The 23371-nt window shown below is 32.4% G+C and overlaps 1 protein-coding gene across 2 annotated transcripts in view; it reads right to left on the minus strand.

Annotated features, from left to right (window-relative positions):
• The window catches only part of LOC143238455 (CXADR-like membrane protein), a 204236-nt gene that overhangs the window by 24142 nt on the left and 156723 nt on the right, over positions 1–23371 (minus strand). For both annotated transcript variants that reach the window (XM_076478702.1, XM_076478701.1), the window contains exon 2: positions 9088–9423. In XM_076478702.1, coding sequence (XP_076334817.1) covers positions 9088–9423 — 336 coding nt within the window. The remainder of the gene's footprint in view (positions 1–9087; positions 9424–23371) is intronic.

Raw genomic sequence — 23371 nt, forward strand, 5'->3', positions numbered from 1 at the left:
CGAGAAAGAAAGACCGGGAAAACCATTTACTATAGGAAGCATCAAAACCTCTGGACCTAAAGATTTAAGGCTCCATGTAGTAAGTGATTTATTATCACCGTTTCTTGATAGAGTGGCTTGTTTACGTAAACGATGAACACTCGGGCGAGTTTGTTGTTTTTTTTGTTTTTCTTTTTTATATACGATATTGTTTCCTTGTTGTTTCTTTAAAAAATATAAAAAATACTGTGATTTCTATGGTCACGTTGTATGATTTTTTCATGGGTATTTAACTGCTCTACCATATACAAAATTTCCTACACGAAATAAACAGTATATGTAACGAAATACTACCAACAATTTACAATGCAGACAGAGTGATATATTTTGTTTTAGTCCCTCTACAGGGTCCAAAAGAAGTTCAGGAAATGTTTTTGAATCGATGGATGAGTAATATCTACGATCACACACGTTTTAGGAATATATGAAATACTGATAATATAGTGAAGTAACAAGTAGATGCATATTTAATAGGAACTATATCATTTAAATTGAAACGGAAAAACAGCAAACCACATCTGATAATTAAATATAATTGTTTTACATCTTTACCGAATTATACTTAATAAACGTGGTGAAGTGATAAATCACATCTAGTCACAGAAGAGATAGTTGTTCTAAAGGTTATCAAGCACTGTGATTGTAGTCCCATGTCAATCTATAACAGTTTGTTATTCTGAGCTCTACTCTAATCTCAGTTAGCGAAGGTGATGGAATGACAAACACACATCTAAATACTAAACAGACAGTTGTTTTAAATGTAGATACACATTACTGGAATTAAACAGCCTGTAGAAAGTGATACGACAAACATACATCTAATCATTAAACAGATAGTTGTTATATATATATATATATATTTACATAGTTATTACAACAAAAGATGATGAAACGACAAACATACATCTAAACGTTAAACAGATAGTTGTTTTATATATTTACAGAGTTATTACAACAAAAGACGATGAAACGACAAACATACATCTAATCGTTAAACAGATAGTTGTTATATATATTTACAGAGTTATTACAACAAAAGACGATGAAACGACAAACATACATCTAATCATTAAACAGATAGTTGTTGTACATATTTACAGAGTTATTACAAGAAAAGACGATGAAACGACAAACATACATCTAATCATTAAACAGATAGTTGTTATACATATTTACAGAGTTATTACAAGAAAAGACGATGAAACGACAAACATACATCTAATCATTAAACAGATAGTTGTTGTATATATTTACAGAGTTATTACAAGAAAAGACAATGAAACGACAAACATACATCTAATCATTAAACAGATAGTTGTTGTACATATTTACAGAGTTATTACAACAAAAGACAATGAAACGACAAACATACATTTAATCATTAAACAGATAGTTGTTATATATATTTACAGAGTTATTACAAGAAAAGACAATGAAACGACAAACATACATCTAATCATTAAACAGATAGTTGTTGTACATATTTACAGAGTTATTACAAGAAAAGACAATGAACGACAAACATACATCTGATCATTAAACAAATAGTTGTTATATATATTTACAGAGTTATTACAAGAAAAGACGATGAAACGACAAACATACATTTAATCGTTAAACAGATAGTTGTTATACAGATCGATAATCCTTAACAGTACTGTATCGAATAAAGATGGAGAAATGGAACAGCATCTCTTCACGGAGTAGATATCTATTACATTGCTGTAGTCTGAGTTTAATGTTATCAGTCTGTTCCATTCTGTGAGACTGAGTTATAGTTTCAACTTAATCTCTAACACTTTGTTATTCCGAATTCTATTCTAATCGTACTCTATTACATTCTGTTAGTCCGAGTTTTAGTTTCGTTCATTCGTTTTAATATTGTGGTTTAAGTTCTAACCCACTGCGTTACAATTTACTTATGCGAGTTATAAATTTTATTGTTGTCTATTATATCCTCCATGTTCGTGTTTGATGTCAGTTTATTACATTCTGGGCCCGGCATGGCCAAGCGTGTTAAGGCGTGCGACTCGTAATCCGAGGGTCGCGGGTTCGCATCCCCATCGCGCCAAACATGCTCGCCCTTTCAGCCGTAGGGGCGTTAAAATGTTACGGTCAATCCCACTATTCGTTGGTAAAAGAGTAGCCCCAGAGTTGGCGGTGGGTGGTGATGGCTAGCTGCTTTCCCTCTAGTCTTACATTGCTAAATTAGGAACGGGTAGCACAGATAGCCCTCTAGTAGCTTTGTGCGAAATTAAAAAACAAACAAACAATATTACATTCTGTTTGTTTTAATTCTAGTTCCATGTCATTCTGTTACATTTTCTTATTCTGAGATCTGTTTCCATTTCTATGCGTTACATTTTATTAGTGTAAATTCTTGTCTTACCCCAACCTTTTGCATTATGTTTATCAGATTCCTAGTTTCATATCTATCTGTTACATTCTTTTAATCTGTTTTCTAGTTCCATGTTTATGCGTTACATTTGGTTAGTTTATTTCTAGTTCTAAGTCGATCTGTTATATTTTTAGTCTAATTTCTAGCTCAATGTTGATCTGATATTTCCTGTTACTTAGATGATACTAAACGCTACGTGATTTGAAATAAATACTTTTATAAGTTATTAGTCACATAGAAGACAGGCATATGTTTTTTATTCAGTAGTATCTACATGTGTGTCTTTGTGAATTTCGCGCAAAGCTACACTTGTGCTACCTGCGCAAGCCATCCTTAATTTGGCAGTGTAAGACTATAGAGAAGGCAGCTAGCTAGTCATCACCACCCACCGCCAATTTTTGGGCTACTCTTTCCGACGAATAGTGAGATTAACCGTAACTTTATAACGCACCCACGGTTGAAAGGGCAATCATGTTTGGTGTGACAGTGATTCGAGCCCGTAATCCTCCGATTACGAGTCGAGAGCCCTCTAACCGCTTAGCCATTTGCATGTGAGTTACTGTTATAGAAGAAAGGCTATCTCGCTGTTGTTACTTTCGTCCGAGAGCTGCTATCCTTCAGTTTCCCTCTGGAGAGAAATTATAATTAAAGTGATCCATTGTTTCTCGGAACAGAACAAGGCTTAGTGTTTTAAACAAAATAAGGCTTAGTGTTTCAAGAAGAATCAGCTTCTATAAGAAAGTAATGAATGCATGAGCAACTGTGGTAAAAAACCTTTGAAGAAGCTTCGTTTAAAATCCGTACCAGAATGACGTATTAAAATATGTTTAAATGGTGAAGAATTTTCCTAATTAACTTATAATAATAAAAAAAAAACGTTTATTTTCACACAGATTTTTCTGATTGATAATAAGAAGAGACAAGTTTCCCCACTCAAATCTTAAATGTAATGCACAAAAATCATTCTTTCATGTTACTGGGTGGATCTGATATGTTTTTGATATGTTTTATACATCTACTTGGAGTTTAAAAACACAACTTTCATATCACGTTAACCTTACAGAAAATATAGACTAAACTGCCTGGTCAGAGATCCAGGGATATTCATACCTAATTTAGAACTACTGACCATAGTAAGGCCAATCAGTTTGTAGCAGTTGTCGCTACTTGTAACTGAACAGCGTCAGAGATAAGGTTGTAAAGTCTTCACAAATTAATGAAGAGATCGTTCACAGCGAGATATTGTAAGTTGAACTATATATCTGCCGTTCCGCAGCCCGGTACTTAATCTACTGGACCCTTTTCGTCCCTTTTCATATAACAAAGTAAGTGTGATTTAAAAAAGCATTTTTTACATGTTGAAGTCTCACGCATATGTTTAATTTCTCAACAAAAAGTAAAGTTTTATATACAATAAGGAAGCCAAACGTACCAGACGACAAAATCTTTAATTCAGATTGACCAGCGAGACCATATAGTTTAATTTACAAAACTTCTAAGTTCTAAGGTCATTTTATTTATAAAATAACTAATAAAATCAGTCAGTAGGTCGTTATATCGGATCATTATATTAGTTTAAGCAGTAAGTTTTGACATATCAGTAAACTATGTCGTAAGAATTAGTTAAAGGAAACATATTTCTTAAATAGTTTGTATTTCTACTCTTATTTCAATCGATTATACAGAAACGTGCGATACCTTATATTCTTAAATAGGTGCCATTATATCCATTGGAAAAACTGCAAGATATTCAGTTCCCCATAACGGACAATTTTTTTTTTCCTTTCAAGTAGGTGTTTCATATAAAAACAGATCCCAAATTTCAGACATAAAAACTCAACTGACTCAATTGTAGAACGTAGTAAAAGGATGTTGGGATATTAGGAATGATTAATATATCTTGATGATGACGTATTTCAGGCCACTTACTATTAGTTAACTTCGGGCTGTCTATATAGGTCTTGTTCTTAACACTTCATTCCGTTTCATTTATATTTTTACTTCTGTTACGTCTTGTTTGAAATACTTCATTCCGTTTCACTTATGTTTTTACTTCTGCTACGTCTTGTTTGAAATACCTCATTCCGCTTCATTTATGTTTTTACTTCTGTTACGTCTTGTTTGAAACACTTAATTCCGTTTCACTTATGTTTTTACTTCTGCTACGTCTTGTTTGAAACACTTCATTCCGCTACATTTATGTTTTTAATTCTGTTTCTTGTTTGAAACACTTCATTCCGCTACATTTATGTTTTTACTTCTGTTACGTCTTGTTTGAAACACTTAATTCCGTTTCACTTATGTGTTTACTTCTGCTACGTCTTGTTTGAAACACTTAATTCCGTTTCACTTATGTGTTTACTTCTGCTACGTCTTGTTTGAAACACTTAATTCCGTTTCACTTATGTGTTTACTTCTGCTACGTCTTGTTTGAAACACTTAATTCCGTTTTACTTATGTTTTTATTTCTGTTATGTCTTGTTTGGGATACTTTATTTCACTTCTTTTACACTGGAGTAGTTCTTCACTTCTCTTATGTCTTACACAGCGTACTTCATAATAGTTCTTTTACAGAAAGTCCGATACGTCATGTTAAAGGTTCCTTCTCTCTTTTCAGTAGTTAATTTTATGAAACTAAATAATTTCTAGAGAAGTAATTCATCACTAGAATTGTTCAAATATTAAGTAATCTTCCCTCGCTCCGCTGAAGGCTGATTAATTTTAAAATTGGCACGAAGATGAGGCTTTTTTGACTGATCCGTTTCGAGTAAACCTAAGTCCACTTCTTTTATAATGGAATCTTTGTTTACTTCTGAATCGTTATGTTGAAGGTATCTCGGGCTGTTTAGTTTGTACTGGATTCATCGTTTATTTCAGATATACAATGATGAGTTTATTTGTTTTGTTTGAATTTCGCGCCATGCTACATTTCATTTTATTTCACTTCTTTTCATAAAGAATCACTTTCATAGTTTCTCCTCACTTCTTTTCATAGAGAATCACTTTCATAGTTTCTCCTCACTTCTTTTCATAGAGAATCACTTTCATAGTTTCTTCTCACTTCTGTTCATAAAGAATCACTTTAATAGCTTTATCTCACCATTTATAATGAGGTACTATTTTCACAGCTTTATCTCACCATTTATAATGAGGTACTATTTTCACAGCTTTATCTCACCATTTATAATGAGGTACTATTTTCACAGCTTTATCTCACCATTTGTAATGAGGTACTATTTTCACAGCTTTATCTCACCATTTGTAATGAGGTACTATTTTCACAGCTTTATCTCACCATTTGTAATGAGGTACTATTTTCACAGCTTTATCTCACCATTTGTAATGAGGTACTATTTTCACAGCTTTATCTCACCATTTGTAATGAGGTACTATTTTCACAGCTTTATCTCACCATTTGTAATGAGGTATTATTTTCACAGCTTTATCTCACCATTTGTAATGAGGTACTATTTTCACAGCTTTATCTCACCATTTAAAATGAGGTACTATTTTCACAGCTTTATCTCACCATTTATAATGAGGTATATTTTCACAGCTTTATCTCACCATTTATAATGAGGTATATTTTCACAGCTTTATCTCACCATTTATAATGAGGTACTATTTTCACAGCTTTATCTCACCATTTATAATGAGGTACTATTTTCACAGCTTTATCTCACCATTTATAATGAGGTACTATTTTCACAGCTTTATCTCACCATTTATAATGAGGTACTATTTTCATAGCTTTACCTCACCATTTATAATGAGGTACTATTTTCATAGCTTTACCTTACTTTTTGTTTCATAACTTTTCGTTATGAAGCACCACTTTCATAACTTTTCCTCACTTCTCGGCATGAAGCGCCACTTGCATAACTTTTCCTCACTTTTCGTTATGAAGCGCCACTTGCATAACTTTTCCTCACTTTTCGTTATGAAGCGCCACTTGCATAACTTTTCCTCACTTCTCGGCATGAAGCGCCACTTGCATAACTTTTCCTCACTTCTCGTCATGAAGCACCACTTGCATAACTTTTCCTCACTTCTCGGCATGAAGCACCACTTGCATAACTTTTCCTCACTTCTCGTCATGAAGTACCTCTTTCCTAACTTCTCCTCACTTCTCGTCATGAAGCACCACTTGCATAACTTTTCCTCACTTCTCGGCATGAAGCACCACTTGCATAACTTTTCCTCACTTCTCGTATAATGAATTTGTTTAATTTATATAATTCAGACTTTTTACGTTTTTCTATTCTCCATTTTCTTTTCTAGCATAAAGTTATCGAAATACGAGGATATTGAAATATCAGAATATCAGTGAAGTAATAATTTGTTTATTTTAGTGGATTATCTTTGTTCTGTCCACCACGAAGAGTCGAACCCTGGATTTTAGTGTTGTAAGTCTGTAAACTTAACGTTGACTTACCGCGGACGAAGTAAGAATATAAGAATTAAAAAGCACAGCGAACTTAAGATATGATATTCTGTTCAATGTACATAGTATATATTCTAGCTGGAGCAATCATCCCATGGACCTAAGTAATTTAATTGTATAATTAATGAAAGGTAATTTTAGGACACGAAAAGTTGCTTCCCTCATATGTAATTTTAAAACTCGCAAAATCGCTCATGAAAACTTCAATACATAAAATGTGAAACCACACATTTGCATGTATCTCTGTATGGACCCATTAAACCTTCATGCCAAATTTGGTAAACAGCCATCAATGAGGGGTAAAGTCGTGGTATAAAACGCAAAAACGTCAATAAAAATGACAAAATACTAAACTGAAATATTTTATATATATCCCCATGAACCACTGAACCTCCAAATCAAATGTTTTGAAGATCTATCCACACCATGCGAAGTAGTTATATGGACTTTCAACAGACATTGGACAGTAATGTCATGTTCATATACATATTTAAAAATGACAGAGTGCATAAACAATGCGAATTTATGATGCCAAATGTTAAAAAATCACCAGACGGCTCTAACAAAACAAGAGTTATTAAATGGAAGTACTCAGTTCAAATATTACTTCTCATTAATTACATTTTTGTTTTACTCCTAATAATGGAAGTGGAGTGCGAAAACAATGAACCGAATAAAAGAGTTCTAGTTTCTAATCCACACCATGCGAAGTAGTTATATGGACTTTCAACAGACATTGGACAGTAATGTCATGTTCATATACATATTTAGAAATGACAGAGTGCATAAACAATGCGAATTTATGATGCCAAATGTTAAAAAATCACCAGACGGCTCTAACAAAACAAAAGTTATTAAATGGAAGTACTCAGTTAAAATATTACTTCTCATTAATTACATTTTTGTTTTACTCCTAATAATGGAAGTGGAGTGCGAAAACAATGAACCGAATAAAAGAGTTCTAGTTTCTAATGTAAAAATAAAACATAAATTACTATCGGTTAACAGAAAGCACCATACGTTGTGCACTGTACAAACACGGGCTTTAAAGTACATAAAAATAATAACTTAAAACTAGTTTCAAAAGTTTTGTGAAACCACACATCATACTATAATGGAACTATTGCTCATATGATATCGGAAAAACTTTTTCATTACGCGATGTACAATTCCAAACTTCACGAAATGTTTATCGTGCGTGCATGTAGATTTGCAATAGATATTACGATTTTCCCGTTTCGCCTTTGTATTCCGTCACGAATAAAACTTTACTTTTGTTCATTATCAGGGTGAAGATATTACGTTATGATTATGTCACAAACAGATCTGATACACTGGCGCCATGGGAAGTCTGTTAGTTTTAATAGCTTTGAATGTCCTGTGAATTAAACCAATATTTTTTTTCATACAATTATAATTATAAAACTCGTTTGAAGTTTTGGCAATTAGTCTTATATTTAGCCGAGAATTGTAGAGAATTATATTATTTTCAAATGCAACAAATTATAATTACAAAGTATAAAGTTATACATTTTAGAATTCTATTTGGGAGAGTTTGTTATAGCTCTATGGTATTACGTCACACTAAGGTTAATCGTTTTCACTCTTTAACCAAAGTACATTTATATTACTGTTCGGTCCACTGTTTCACTCCTGAAATGGTACCATCAAAACACATTTATACAATAGTGTGGTTTGTTGTTTTCACATTCATACAGAGTTATTAAAATACATTTAGTTAACAGTTTGGTCTATTAATTTCAGATCTTATGTGATGCTGTTCGTGTTTTCACATCTTAACAGTGCTGTCAAATACATGTATTGTATAATGTACCTCAGTAAGGATTTAGAAATAAATATAAACCTCAACGTATCATTACATTCATCATTTGTCATTGAGCATACTACTGTCGCGAAATTCGAAGCTTAACCGATAAAGATGGACAAGTGTAAATCTGAAAAAAACAAAATACGTCTAAGCTTTTAAAGCGGTGAAGGCTTTATACGTGTGGTGGTTTGAGCTGACTTGTTCAACCAAAACACCTTACCTATTTCACACTTCACACAGTTCAACCAAGACATTGTTGTGAAATTATGCTTGAAGAACATTGAACACGTTTCAGTGCACTTGCCGTATATTTTCATAAATAATTTAAATGCATATCAAAACATCAACGCATGTTAAACATCAAGCAGATTGATATACCTATCACTTTCAGCGTGATGACAGTGTTCACAGTCCGGGCTTTATGGAAGTCCACCCGACATCGATACTCCCCAGCGTCGCCTTCCTTCACTGGGTCCAGCTGAAGAAATGCTGGCCTGTTGATCATGTTAAAATAAGCACGACTCTCCAGCTCAGGGCTGGAAGACTGGTGAGCGTGGTCCACGTTACCCCGCCGGGCGTCCAGGGTGTAGATGGGTTGAGCTGAGTCATCTTTGTACCAGAGGATTAGAGCTGCGGAATCATCGACTGAGGGGGAGGAAACGTCACATGGAAGAGCCACTTTACCCCGTACAACTGCAGTGTAGAGAATGGAAGCTGTAATGTGAAACGAGATTAATATATTACGTTATTGAACGTAAACTCTAACCTGTAGTGCTATCATCGCTAACAATAAAGAAGCACAAAAACATTTAAACAACGAAGAAAGGATTGTTGTTGTTGTTGTTGGTTTTTAGCGAAAAGCTTCAAAATGGACAATTTGTGCTTTCTCCACCGTAGATAACTGGAACTTAGCATTTTACGTCCGTAAATTTACCGCTGACTCATAAGGGACACGTAAATAAAAAGGAATACTATTGGAATAGTGAACGGAGATTGCTTTAATATTATTAATATACATTAGTTTTACGTATTAACGTAAAGGGCAAAATATGTTTAATTTTTACCCCTCTCATAAATCTGGGATGAGACGTGGTCCAGTGGTCAGCGTGTTGCACTATGGGTCGAAGAAACCCTCTTCACTTCCTGATGTAGCCCAAAAAGTGCGCTTCGCTGTTCGGGATTCTTGATGAGTCATAACAGTGACAGTCAAATCCCACTGTTTGATTAATATATCCCAAGAACTGTCAATGGGTGCTGTTGACGAGCTGCTTTCCCTTTAGCCCAGTGGTTCCCAACCAGGGTGCGAGATAATATTTCAGTTTATGCAACTTTTAGTTTATTGTGATATTTTTTCTTTTCCAAATGTTTCGTTTTCGTTTATATATCATTAAAAACTAATTATAAAAATTTGTTTTGACCATCTTCACCTTTATTCTTAAACAAATAATTACCGTCAGGGGTGCGAGATCATATTAAAAATTAAAATTTTTTAGGGGTGCGGGGCATAAAAAAGGTTGGGAACCACTGCTTTAGCCAATATACTCAGAATTAGAGACAGTCTTTCTGTAGCTTTGGTTTGTTAAATTCTTTGTCACCTCTTAATAAAAGTGATAACACAATAAGCATATTTATTTCGTTTTTGTTATAAAAAGAGAAATTATTCTAAAATAAACAATAACAGACTGATACTTTTGCTTATAAGTCGGCGGACGAATACTCAGAGAAGAACTTGGTAATTTGGTTTTACTTTTAGTTTCTGTGAAACAAACGCTCAAAATTTGACACTCGTGCGTATTTCTAGAATTACACAAAACAACCTGGCTACTTTGTTGATATGTCCAGCACAAATAAGCTAATGAACTTTCATTCTACACACGGCGATTCAGCAACAAGCTTAAGGGTTTATAACGCTAAAACTCGGGGGTTTTAGTCGTATAAACAACTAAACAAAATAACAGCTTCAAGTTGTTGTTTTTACCACTCAATTATTAAAAATATATTCTATAGTATAAAATTCTTAATTTGTTGAAAGTAGTTTCAAATTCAAAACACTTTTAAAAGCTTTCACGTAATGTAACCTTTTAAAGGTAACTTGAATTAACACAATTATAAAATTGTAATTATAATTATACAATTATAAAATTGTAAACGAAAAGTTTGGTTACTTCAAAACTATTATAGAAGTTAATTACATGTTTTCAACGTTCAGAACAGAAACAGAGAGATATGAGTAGTTTATTTCTAACTGAAAGAATATTGGAAGAAAGAATAGTATTTTGAACGTTATATTACTTACAATAACATAGCGTACAATATCCTTAATGACAAACTGTTTAATATCCGTAATAATATTCGTAGTATCCACTACGTGGCAGTATAAAAACCGGACATCTGAAAGTAGTTTAAATTGGCTTTGTTTGTTGGAGAATACAAATAGTACTGTTTGATATATGGTATTGCGGTCAACGAACAAGGAATTCTAGTAAATAAAAGTTAGAATTTGTTTCGGATGCTCAAACAAGGTTTCACTAGGTCTGTCTGCGTTAACTGTTCCATTTTTGAAATAATAGGCTAAAAAGAAAACAGCTTGTTAACAGCTTCCAATTACAATATCTTGCAATAATCTAATTGAATAATTAGACCGTCCTAAAGTGCGAAGCGCTGTTCTGCTGAAACAGGACGCAAACCAGTAACCTATGGTTTACAAGCTTCGTAATAACCATCAGGCATAACCCAACTATAATGAGCTTTAAACAAGTATAGAAATATGTCAGGTACTGAAAAGTTTCGAAATTTAAGTTGCAAAACGATCTTCAGTAAATTGTATTTCAAATAAAAATTAACGAAAGATATAGAAACATTCATTGGTCACAAACCATAAACTATATTTCTAGCTTTATCTCTGAGGTGCTTCGCGGTATGTTTTCATATTAGTTTTTAATCAAATCTGATCCAAAGAGAACGATCTTAAATAGCAGTTTAGTTTTAAAGATGTTCGAGTTTCAGAAGAGAATACATGCCAAAAGCATTGGAGTTTTTCAGTGAATTTTTAACTTTTCAAACGGGGCCCTAGCTTATTCACTTTTTATCATGTTACAAGTTAAGAACTGACAGTTTCAATAATCGACGATTATCCCAAAGAGTAAAAAGGTTTCAAAAATAACTAAGGACACATCAGTATAAGAAAAACGGCTCACAATTATCTAGTGATATAAAATTATCTTAGTAGGAAAAACGGCTCACAATTATCTAGTGATATAAAATTATCTTAGTAATTCCTAATTCTTCAAGAAATATTTCTAGTCTTTAGTTTTTTTATTCTTAAATATGAGTTTACCCATGTCTTCATATCATTCTTAAATATGAGTTTACCCATGTTTTCATGCCATTCTAAAAAATATGAGTTTACCCATGTCTTCACGTTATTCAAAAATATGAGTTTACTCATGTCTTCATGCCATTCTAAAATATGAGTTTACTCATGTCTTCATGTCATTCTAAAATATGAGTTTACTCATGTCTTCATGTCATTCTAAAATATGAGTTTACTCATGTCTTCATGTCATTCTAAAATATGAGTTTACTCATGTCTTCATGTCATTCTTAAATATGAATTTACTCATGTCTTCATGTCATTCTAAAAAATATGAGCTTACTCATGTCTTCATGTCATTCTAAAATATGAGTTTAACCATGTCTTCATGTCATTCTAAAATATAAGTTCACCCATGTCTTCATGCCATTCTTAAATATGAGTTTACCCATATCTTCATGCCATTCTTAAATATGAGTTTACCCATGTCTTCATGTCATTATAGAATACGAGTTTACCCATGTATTCATGTCATTATAGAATATGAGTTTACCCATGTCTTCATGTCATTATAGAATATGAGTTTACCCATGTCTTCATAACATTATAAAGTATGAGTTTACCCATGTCTTCATGTCATTATAGAATATGAGTTTACCCATGTCTTCATGTCATTATAGAATATGAGTTTACCCATGTCTTCATGTCATTATAGAATATGAGTTTACCCATGTCTTCATGTCATTATAGAATATGAGTTTACCCATGTCTTCATGTCATTATAAAGTATGAGTTTACCCATGTCTTCATGTCATTATAAAGTATGAGTTTACCCATGTCTTCATGTCATTATAAAGTATGAGTTTACCCATGTCTTCATGTCATTATAAAGTATGAGTTTACTCATGTCTTCATGTCATTCTAAAATATGAGTTTACCCATGTCTTCATGTCATTCTAAAATATGAGTTTACCCATGTCTTCATGTCATTCTTAAATATGAGTTTACCCATGTCTTCATGTCATTCTAAAATATGAGTTTACTCATGTCTTCATGTCATTCTTAAATATGAGTTTACTCATGTCTTCATGTCATTCTAAAATATGAGTTTACCCATGTCTTCATGTCATTCTAAAATATGAGTTTACCCATGTCTTCATGTCATTCTTAAATATGAGTTTACCCATGTCTTCATGTCATTCTAAAATATGAGTTTACTCATGTCTTCATGTCATTCTTAAATATGAGTTTACTCATGTCTTCATGTCATTCTTAAATATGAGCTTACTCATGTCTTCATGTCATTCTTAAATATGAGTTTACTCATGTCTTCATGTCATTCTTAAATATGAGTTTACCCATGTCTTCATGTTATTCTAAAATATGAGTTTACCCATGTCTTCATGTTATTCTAAAATATGAGTTTACCCATGTCTTCATGTCATTATATAATATGATTTTACCCATTTCTTCATGTCATTATAGAATATGAGCTTACTCATGTCTTCATGTCATTCTTAAATATGAGTTTACTCATGTCTTCATGTCATTCTTAAATATGAGTTTACCCATGTCTTCATGTCATTCTTAAATATGAGTTTACCCATGTTTTCATGTTATTCTAAAATATGAGTTTACCCATGTCTTCATGTCATTATATAATATGAGTTTACCCATGTCTTCGTGTCATTCTAAAAAATATGAGTTTACCCATGTCTTCTTGTCATTCTCAAATATGAGTTTACACATGTCTTCATGTCATTATAGAATATGAGCTTACTCATGTCTTCATGTCATTCTAAAATATGAGTTTACCCATGTCTTCATGTCATTATATAATATGAGTTTACCCATTTCTTCATGTCATTATAGAATATGAGCTTACTCATGTCTTCATGTCATTCTTAAATATGAGTTTACCCATGTCTTCATGTCATTCTAAAATATGAGTTTACTCATGTCTTCATGTCATTCTTAAATATGAGTTTACTCATGTCTTCATGTCATTCTTAAATATGAGTTTACCCATGTCTTCATGTCATTCTTAAATATGAGTTTACCCATGTCTTCATGTCATTATAGAATATGAGTTTACCCATGTCTTCATGTCATTATAGAATATGAGTTTACCCATGTCTTCATGTCATTATAGAATATGAGTTTACCCATGTCTTCATGTCATTATAGAATATGAGTTTACCCATGTCTTCATGTCATTATAGAATATGAGTTTACCCATGTCTTCATGACATTATAGAATATGAGTTTACCCATGTCTTCATGTCATTATAAAGTATGAGTTTACCCATGTCTTCATGTCATTATAAAGTATGAGTTTACCCATGTCTTCATGTCATTATAAAGTATGAGTTTACCCATGTCTTCATGTCATTATAAAGTATGAGTTTACCCATGTCTTCATGTCATTATAAAGTATGAGTTTACCCATGTCTTCATGTCATTATAAAGTATGAGTTTACCCATGTCTTCATGTCATTATAAAGTATAAGTTTACCCATGTCTTCATGTCATTATAAAGTATGAGTTTACTCATGTCTTCATGTCATTCTAAAATATGAGTTTACCCATGTCTTCATGTCATTCTAAAATATGAGTTTACCCATGTCTTCATGTCATTCTTAAATATGAGTTTACCCATGTTTTCATGTCATTCTAAAATATGAGTTTACTCATGTCTTCATGTCATTATAAAGTATGAGTTTACTCATGTCTTCATGTCATTCTAAAATATGAGTTTACCCATGTCTTCATGTCATTCTTAAATATGAGTTTACCTATGTCTTCATGTCATTCTAAAATATGAGTTTACTCATGTCTTCATGTCATTCTAAAATATGAGTTTACCCATGTCTTCATGTCATTATATAATATGAGTTTACCCATGTCTTCATGTCATTATAGAATATGAGCTTACTCATGTCTTCATGTCATTCTTAAATATGAGTTTACTCATGTCTTCATGTCATTCTTAAATATGAGTTTACTCATGTCTTCATGTCATTCTTAAATATGAGTTTACCCATGTCTTCATGTTATTCTAAAAAAATATGAGTTTACCCATGTCTTCATGTCATTCTAAAATATGAGTTTACCCATGTCTTCATGTCATTATAAAGTATGAGTTTACCCATGTCTTCATGTTATTCTAAAATATGAGTTTACCCATGTCTTCATGTTATTCTAAAATATGAGTTTACCCATGTCTTCATGTCATTCTAAAAAATATGAGTTTACCCATGTCTTCTTGTCATTCTTTAATATGAGTTTACACATGTCTTCATGTCATTATAGAATATGAGCTTACTCATGTCTTCATGTCATTCTAAAATATGAGTTTACCCATGTCTTCATGTCATTCTTAAATATGAGTTTACCCATGTTTTCATGCCATTCTAAAAAATATGAGTTTACCCATGTCTTCACGTTATTCAAAAATATGAGTTTACTCATGTCTTCATGTCATTCGAAAATATGAGTTTACTCATGTCTTCATGCCATTCTAAAATATGAGTTTACTCATGTCTTCATGCCATTCTAAAATATGAGTTTACTCATGTCTTCATGTCATTCTAAAATATGAGTTTACTCATGTCTTCATGTCATTCTAAAATATGAGTTTACTCATGTCTTCATGTCATTCTAAAATATGAGTTTACTCATGTCTTCATGTCATTCTAAAATATGAGTTTACTCATGTCTTCATGTCATTCTTAAATATGAGTTTACTCATGTCTTCATGTCATTCTAAAAAATATGAGCTTACTCATGTCTTCATGTCATTCTAAAATATGAGTTTAACCATGTCTTCATGTCATTCTAAAATATGAGTTCACCCATGTCTTCATGCCATTCTTAAATATGAGTTTACCCATGTCTTCATGCCATTCTTAAATATGAGTTTACCCATGTCTTCATGTCATTATAGAATATGAGTTTACCCATGTTTTCATGTCATTATAGAATATGAGTTTACCCATGTCTTCATGTCATTATAAAGTATGAGTTTACCCATGTCTTCATGTCATTATAAAGTATGAGTTTACCCATGTCTTCATGTCATTATAAAGTATGAGTTTACCCATGTCTTCATGTCATTATAAAGTATGAGTTTACCCATGTCTTCATGTCATTATAAAGTATGAGTTTACTCATGTCTTCATGTCATTCTAAAATATGAGTTTACCCATGTCTTCATGTCATTCTAAAATATGAGTTTACCCATGTCTTCATGTCATTCTAAAATATGAGTTTACCCATGTCTTCATGTCATTCTAAAATATGAGTTTACTCATGTCTTCATGTCATTCTTAAATATGAGTTTACTCATGTCTTCATGTCATTCTAAAATATGAGTTTACCCATGTCTTCATGTCATTCTTAAATATGAGTTTACCCATGTCTTCATGTCATTCTAAAATATGAGTTTACTCATGTCTTCATGTCATTCTTAAATATGAGTTTACTCATGTCTTCATGTCATTCTTAAATATGAGTTTACCCATGTCTTCATGTCATTCTTAAATATGAGTTTACCCATGTCTTCATGTCATTATAGAATATGAGTTTACCCATGTCTTCATGTCATTATAGAATATGAGTTTACCCATGTCTTCATGTCATTATAGAATATGAGTTTACCCATGTCTTCATGTCATTATAGAATATGAGTTTACCCATGTCTTCATGACATTATAGAATATGAGTTTACCCATGTCTTCATGTCATTATAAAGTATGAGTTTACCCATGTCTTCATGTCATTATAAAGTATAAGTTTACCCATGTCTTCATGTCATTATAAAGTATGAGTTTACTCATGTCTTCATGTCATTCTAAAATATGAGTTTACCCATGTCTTCATGTCATTCTAAAATATGAGTTTACCCATGTCTTCATGTCATTCTTAAATATGAGTTTACCCATGTTTTCATGTCATTCTAAAATATGAGTTTACTCATGTCTTCATGTCATTATAAAGTATGAGTTTACTCATGTCTTCATGTCATTCTAAAATATGAGTTTACCCATGTCTTCATGTCATTCTTAAATATGAGTTTACCTATGTCTTCATGTCATTCTAAAATATGAGTTTACTCATGTCTTCATGTCATTCTAAAATATGAGTTTACCCATGTCTTCATGTCATTATATAATATGAGTTTACCCATGTCTTCATGTCATTATAGAATATGAGCTTACTCATGTCTTCATGTCATTCTTAAATATGAGTTTACTCATGTCTTCATGTCATTCTTAAATATGAGTTTACTCATGTCTTCATGTCATTCTTAAATATGAGTTTACCCATGTCTTCATGTTATTCTAAAAAATATGAGTTTACCCATGTCTTCATGTCATTCTAAAATATGAGTTTACCCATGTCTTCATGTCATTATAAAGTATGAGTTTACCCATGTCTTCATGTTATTCTAAAATATGAGTTTACCCATGTCTTCATGTTATTCTAAAATATGAGTTTACCCATGTCTTCATGTCATTCTAAAAAATATGAGTTTACCCATGTCTTCTTGTCATTCTTTAATATGAGTTTACATGTCTTCATGTCATTATAGAATATGAGCTTACTCATGTCTTCATGTCATTCTAAAATATGAGTTTACCCATGTCTTCATGTCATTCTTAAATATGAGTTTACCCATGTTTTCATGCCATTCTAAAAAATATGAGTTTACCCATGTCTTCACGTTATTCAAAAATATGAGTTTACTCATGTCTTCATGTCATTCGAAAATATGAGTTTACTCATGTCTTCATGCCATTCTAAAATATGAGTTTACTCATGTCTTCATGCCATTCTAAAATATGAGTTTACTCATGTCTTCATGTCATTCTAAAATATGAGTTTACTCATGTCTTCATGTCATTCTAAAATATGAGTTTACTCATGTCTTCATGTCATTCTAAAATATGAGTTTACTCATGTCTTCATGTCATTCTAAAATATGAGTTTACTCATGTCTTCATGTCATTCTTAAATATGAGTTTACTCATGTCTTCATGTCATTCTAAAAATATGAGCTTACTCCATGTCTTCATGTCATTCTAAAATATGAGTTTAACCATGTCTTCATGTCATTCTAAAATATGAGTTCACCCATGTCTTCATGCCATTCTTAAATATGAGTTTACCCATGTCTTCATGCCATTCTTAAATATGAGTTTACCCATGTCTTCATGTCATTATAGAATATGAGTTTACCCATGTTTTCATGTCATTATAGAATATGAGTTTACCCATGTCTTCATGTCATTATAAAGTATGAGTTTACCCATGTCTTCATGTCATTATAAAGTATGAGTTTACCCATGTCTTCATGTCATTATAAAGTATGAGTTTACCCATGTCTTCATGTCATTATAAAGTATGAGTTTACCCATGTCTTCATGTCATTATAAAGTATGAGTTTACTCATGTCTTCATGTCATTCTAAAATATGAGTTTACCCATGTCTTCATGTCATTCTAAAATATGAGTTTACCCATGTCTTCATGTCATTCTAAAATATGAGTTTACCCATGTCTTCATGTCATTCTAAAATATGAGTTTACTCATGTCTTCATGTCATTCTTAAATATGAGTTTACTCATGTCTTCATGTCATTCTAAAATATGAGTTTACCCATGTCTTCATGTCATTCTTAAATATGAGTTTACCCATGTCTTCATGTCATTCTAAAATATGAGTTTACTCATGTCTTCATGTCATTCTTAAATATGAGTTTACTCATGTCTTCATGTCATTCTTAAATATGAGTTTACCCATGTCTTCATGTCATTCTTAAATATGAGTTTACCCATGTCTTCATGTCATTATAGAATATGAGTTTACCCATGTCTTCATGTCATTATAGAATATGAGTTTACCCATGTCTTCATGTCATTATAGAATATGAGTTTACCCATGTCTTCATGTCATTATAGAATATGAGTTTACCCATGTCTTCATGACATTATAGAATATGAGTTTACCCATGTCTTCATGTCATTATAAAGTATGAGTTTACCCATGTCTTCATGTCATTATAAAGTATGAGTTTACCCATGTCTTCATGTCATTATAAAGTATGAGTTTACCCATGTCTTCATGTCATTATAAAGTATGAGTTTACCCATGTCTTCATGTCATTATAAAGTATGAGTTTACCCATGTCTTCATGTCATTATAAAGTATGAGTTTACCCATGTCTTCTTGTCATTCTCAAATATGAGTTTACACATGTCTTCATGTCATTATAGAATATGAGCTTACTCATGTCTTCATGTCATTCTAAAATATGAGTTTACCCATGTCTTCATGTCATTATATAATATGAGTTTACCCATTTCTTCATGTCATTATAGAATATGAGCTTACTCATGTCTTCATGTCATTCTTAAATATGAGTTTACTCATGTCTTCATGTCATTCTTAAATATGAGTTTACCCATGTCTTCATGTCATTCTTAAATATGAGTTTACCCATGTCTTCATGTTATTCTAAAAAAATATGAGTTTACCCATGTCTTCATGTCATTCTAAAATATGAGTTTACCCATGTCTTCAAGTCATTCTTAAATATGAGTTTACCCATGTCTTCATGTCATTATAGAATATGAGTTTACCCATGTCTTCATGTCAATATAGAATACGAGTTTACCCATGTTTTCATGTCATTATAAAGTATGACCTTACACGTTCTTCTTTTCATTATTAAGAGAAAGTTTTCCCTTTGTCCCCTCGCTCTTAAAAATGACTCTACTAAACTAAACTAAACTAACGTGGCAGGGGTTCAGTTTAGAGAGAGAGAAATCCGAAGAGTTCTCTCTCCAACTGGGGTGTTCAGGAACTTTGTAGTTCCTCTTCGTCCCCTTTCGTGGATTGTTATTAGGATTAAGTGGTGGTTTTTTTTATTATTATTATTTTAATAAATTAATTATCGTTATTATTCTTGACTTTTTGGGTGGGGAATGTCTCACTAAATGGTCTTTTGGGTGGAGGCAAAGGTAGCAGTGGAAAGAAGGAAAGGTCGGGACCTGTCTCGAAAAGAAAAGTTGGTAGATGTGAACATGAATGTAATTCATTCAAGTTCAGATCAAATCAAACGGCCCGATTCTGGGTCTGGCAAAAAGGTTGCCTGGGCTGGGATCTAGAAATCCAATGCCTGAAGATTTTGATGTGGGGGGAAACGGGAGTACCCCGAGAAAACCCACTTTCACACGACAGGCGCCGAAAATGACTCTACTTGCTGTGCTGGTCACGTTTAAAGCGATAATCAATTTCTCTTCTTCCAGCAGAAGTTCATGAAGAAGGACAACGTTAGTAATATGAAGAAGGACAACGTCAGTAATATGAAGGTGGACTACATTAGTGATATGAAGATGGACTACATCAGTGATATGAAGAAGGACAACATCAGTAATATATATGAAGGTGGACTACATTAGTAATATGAAGGTGGACTACATTAGTAATATGAAGGACAACATTAGTAATATGAAGGACAACATTAGTAATATGAAGAAGGACAACATTAGTTATATGAAAGTGGACTGCATTAGTAATATGAAGATGGACTGCATTAGTGCTATGAAGATGGACTACAGAAAAGACTTCGAGAACATGTTTTTCCTTCACTTAGGAAAAATTCTTAAAATTCTTTACTCTTCACTTCCAAATGTTTTAATTGTATTTGTTCATCAAATTCTATGTGACCATGTCGACCAACCCTAACCCTAAGGATGATTTGGATGGTACATATGTGAAGCCTATTTAGAATGATATGCTCTTTGACTATAGTTCTTTGTCTAATAAAGTTATATATATATATATATATATATATATATATATACATCTTTAGAGAGTTACACATCAAAATATTCATAAGAGACGCATTTAAGAAGCTAATAATAATAATAACCCTTCACTGTCTGAAAACGCAACAAATCTGTGTTTAATCTGTAGTAATTTATAAATATTACTGGTAATTTAATACGATAAGCAGCTTCGTTTAAACGTCTGTTATTAGAACAGGAGACAATAATTACATCCACTCACGTGTCAGGCAACAAGAATGGTTAATTGGACAAACAAATTGAAGAGAAAGTTAACAAAAGCCGCGAAAGCTAAGGTGACAAATTAACTGCTACTGTCCAAAGAAACTCGAGTAGATATTAGATAGGGTCTAACGTCGAGAAAGTAAGTGATTGGTTGCTAGAAGAATGAGCTTATATCTAGCTAATTAAACCTCCAATAGTTCATTGTTTTTGCACACTTTTTGAAAGTACATTTTACAGTTTATAGTAAAGTTTGACATTAAAACATATCTATCTGTTTAAATACAGGGCAACCAGTATTTCTATTAAAATACTTTCTTCAATTACTTGAAACCTTTAATTATGAAGTTAATTTCTGATAATTAAGATTCACTTAAACCTAATAAGGCGTAATATAATATACCCACGTGTATTGTATACTGTATTTCTTTCTTTTGTGTGGTTAACGTTCAGCCACTAATTTAGATTGAAAAAGACATAATGTAATGTATTCAAGTGCAATGTGTTGTTTATTCAGCGCAGAGACCGTAATGACGCCGTAACGTTAGATAGATAGTTTTCCATTCTAAGATATCCAGCAATATCTAACTAAACCTGTACTAAGATCCAGTAATTGTTCGTGTGTTATATAACAGATTCATGTTCGTTATGATCTACATTTGTATAAATAGTGTAGTATGTTCATTTTCGTTAGTCCTTATCTTTAAATATCGTTAAGAGAGATGATATATAATAGATGAAACAATATCATAAATAAGGTATTACTGAAAAGTAAATTTAAATAGCTATATTCGTTTAAAGTTTCGATAGGTAGCTTGTTATACTTGGGATTCGCTATTAATTAGATATTCAAGTACATTATTTACTGTCTTCTTATGTATTATGAATTCACGATCATAGTGTTATAAAGTCACATAGTTTGTATAGCATATTCCTTGATAAGACTATAAAGTTACTATATTAATCGTTTTAAAAGTATGTATGACCCGGCATGACCAGGTGGTTAAGACACTTGACTCGTAATCCGAGGATCGCGGGTTCGAATCCTCGTCACACCAAACATGCTCACTCTTTCAGCCATGAGGGCGTTATAATGTAACGGCCAAACTCACTATTCGTTGCTAAAAGAGTGGCCCAAGAGTTGGCAGTGAGTAGTGATGACTAGCTGCCTTTTCTCTAGTCTTACACTGCTAAATTAGGGACGGCTGGCGCAGATAGCCCTCGTGTAGCTTTGCGCGAAATTCAGAAACAAACCAAACCAAAAGTACGTACGAGTCTGGTTTAGAAATAAGACGCTGGAAATCTTTCGAAATATCAATTAGTCACTCCTAGCTTCTCCTTCTCACAGTCTAGAATAACCTTCTCAATTAATGAGTGAGGAGCTAGCGTGTTGTTTTATTTAAGTTACTACATACAGCCTTCGGTATCTTGGAGACAACACGCAACGAATGATAAAATGTACTTCTATATCGTTAACCCTACAAACTCAGCGATAGACATTGATATGAAGTACTGTCCACTCTAAAAGACACCATCTTTATGACTTCAAACCAAACATGTTGCACTGTGTCAAAGTACACATACCACTTGAATATGGATTAAACGCATAAATGGATGTAAGAAATCAATATATTGAAGTTGACATAAAATTAGTTTAGGAAAACAAAAACAATCCTGCTGTATCTTCTTATTAGTTTTATTGATATATGCTTTAACAATAATTCGTGTGTTATAAATCTGTCTGTCGACCGATCTTAGGAAATATTTCGTACATTATAAGTCTTTCCAAAAACCAACTGTTTCTTTTATTAAAGCATATTTCAAAACTTACAATGGTACAAATATTAACCAAGTGTTTTCAGAAACACAATATTTTCATATTACCTGACTGAAATATTGTTTATAATATCAGCAAACATTCGTTACACTCACACACAGAAACCCAGAGAGGTGGTTATACCTTACAGCGACTAGAGGTCAGTCTCTGTCAGTGTTGAAAAGAATTTCTCTAATCTCCAGTAAGAGAGAGTTAACTTGTAACAAAGCACGTTAAAGATTAACTCGAAAAATGAACAAATAATATTTTTACTTAAGTTAATAGTAAAGAAGGTTATTTTGAAACAGGTACGACATTTCGATTACTAATGTGATCAATGTCAAGTACATAAATTTTAATGGTAAATAAGGTAACTTGATATGAAATATTGGCGTCAGTTAGGATTTTTTTGAAAAACTGTTTGTCTGTTTATGAATTTCGTGCAAGAGGGCTATCTGC

This window comes from Tachypleus tridentatus, chromosome 13 (assembly GCF_004210375.1).
Source record: "Tachypleus tridentatus isolate NWPU-2018 chromosome 13, ASM421037v1, whole genome shotgun sequence".
Taxonomy (NCBI): Eukaryota; Metazoa; Arthropoda; class Merostomata; order Xiphosura; family Limulidae; genus Tachypleus; species Tachypleus tridentatus.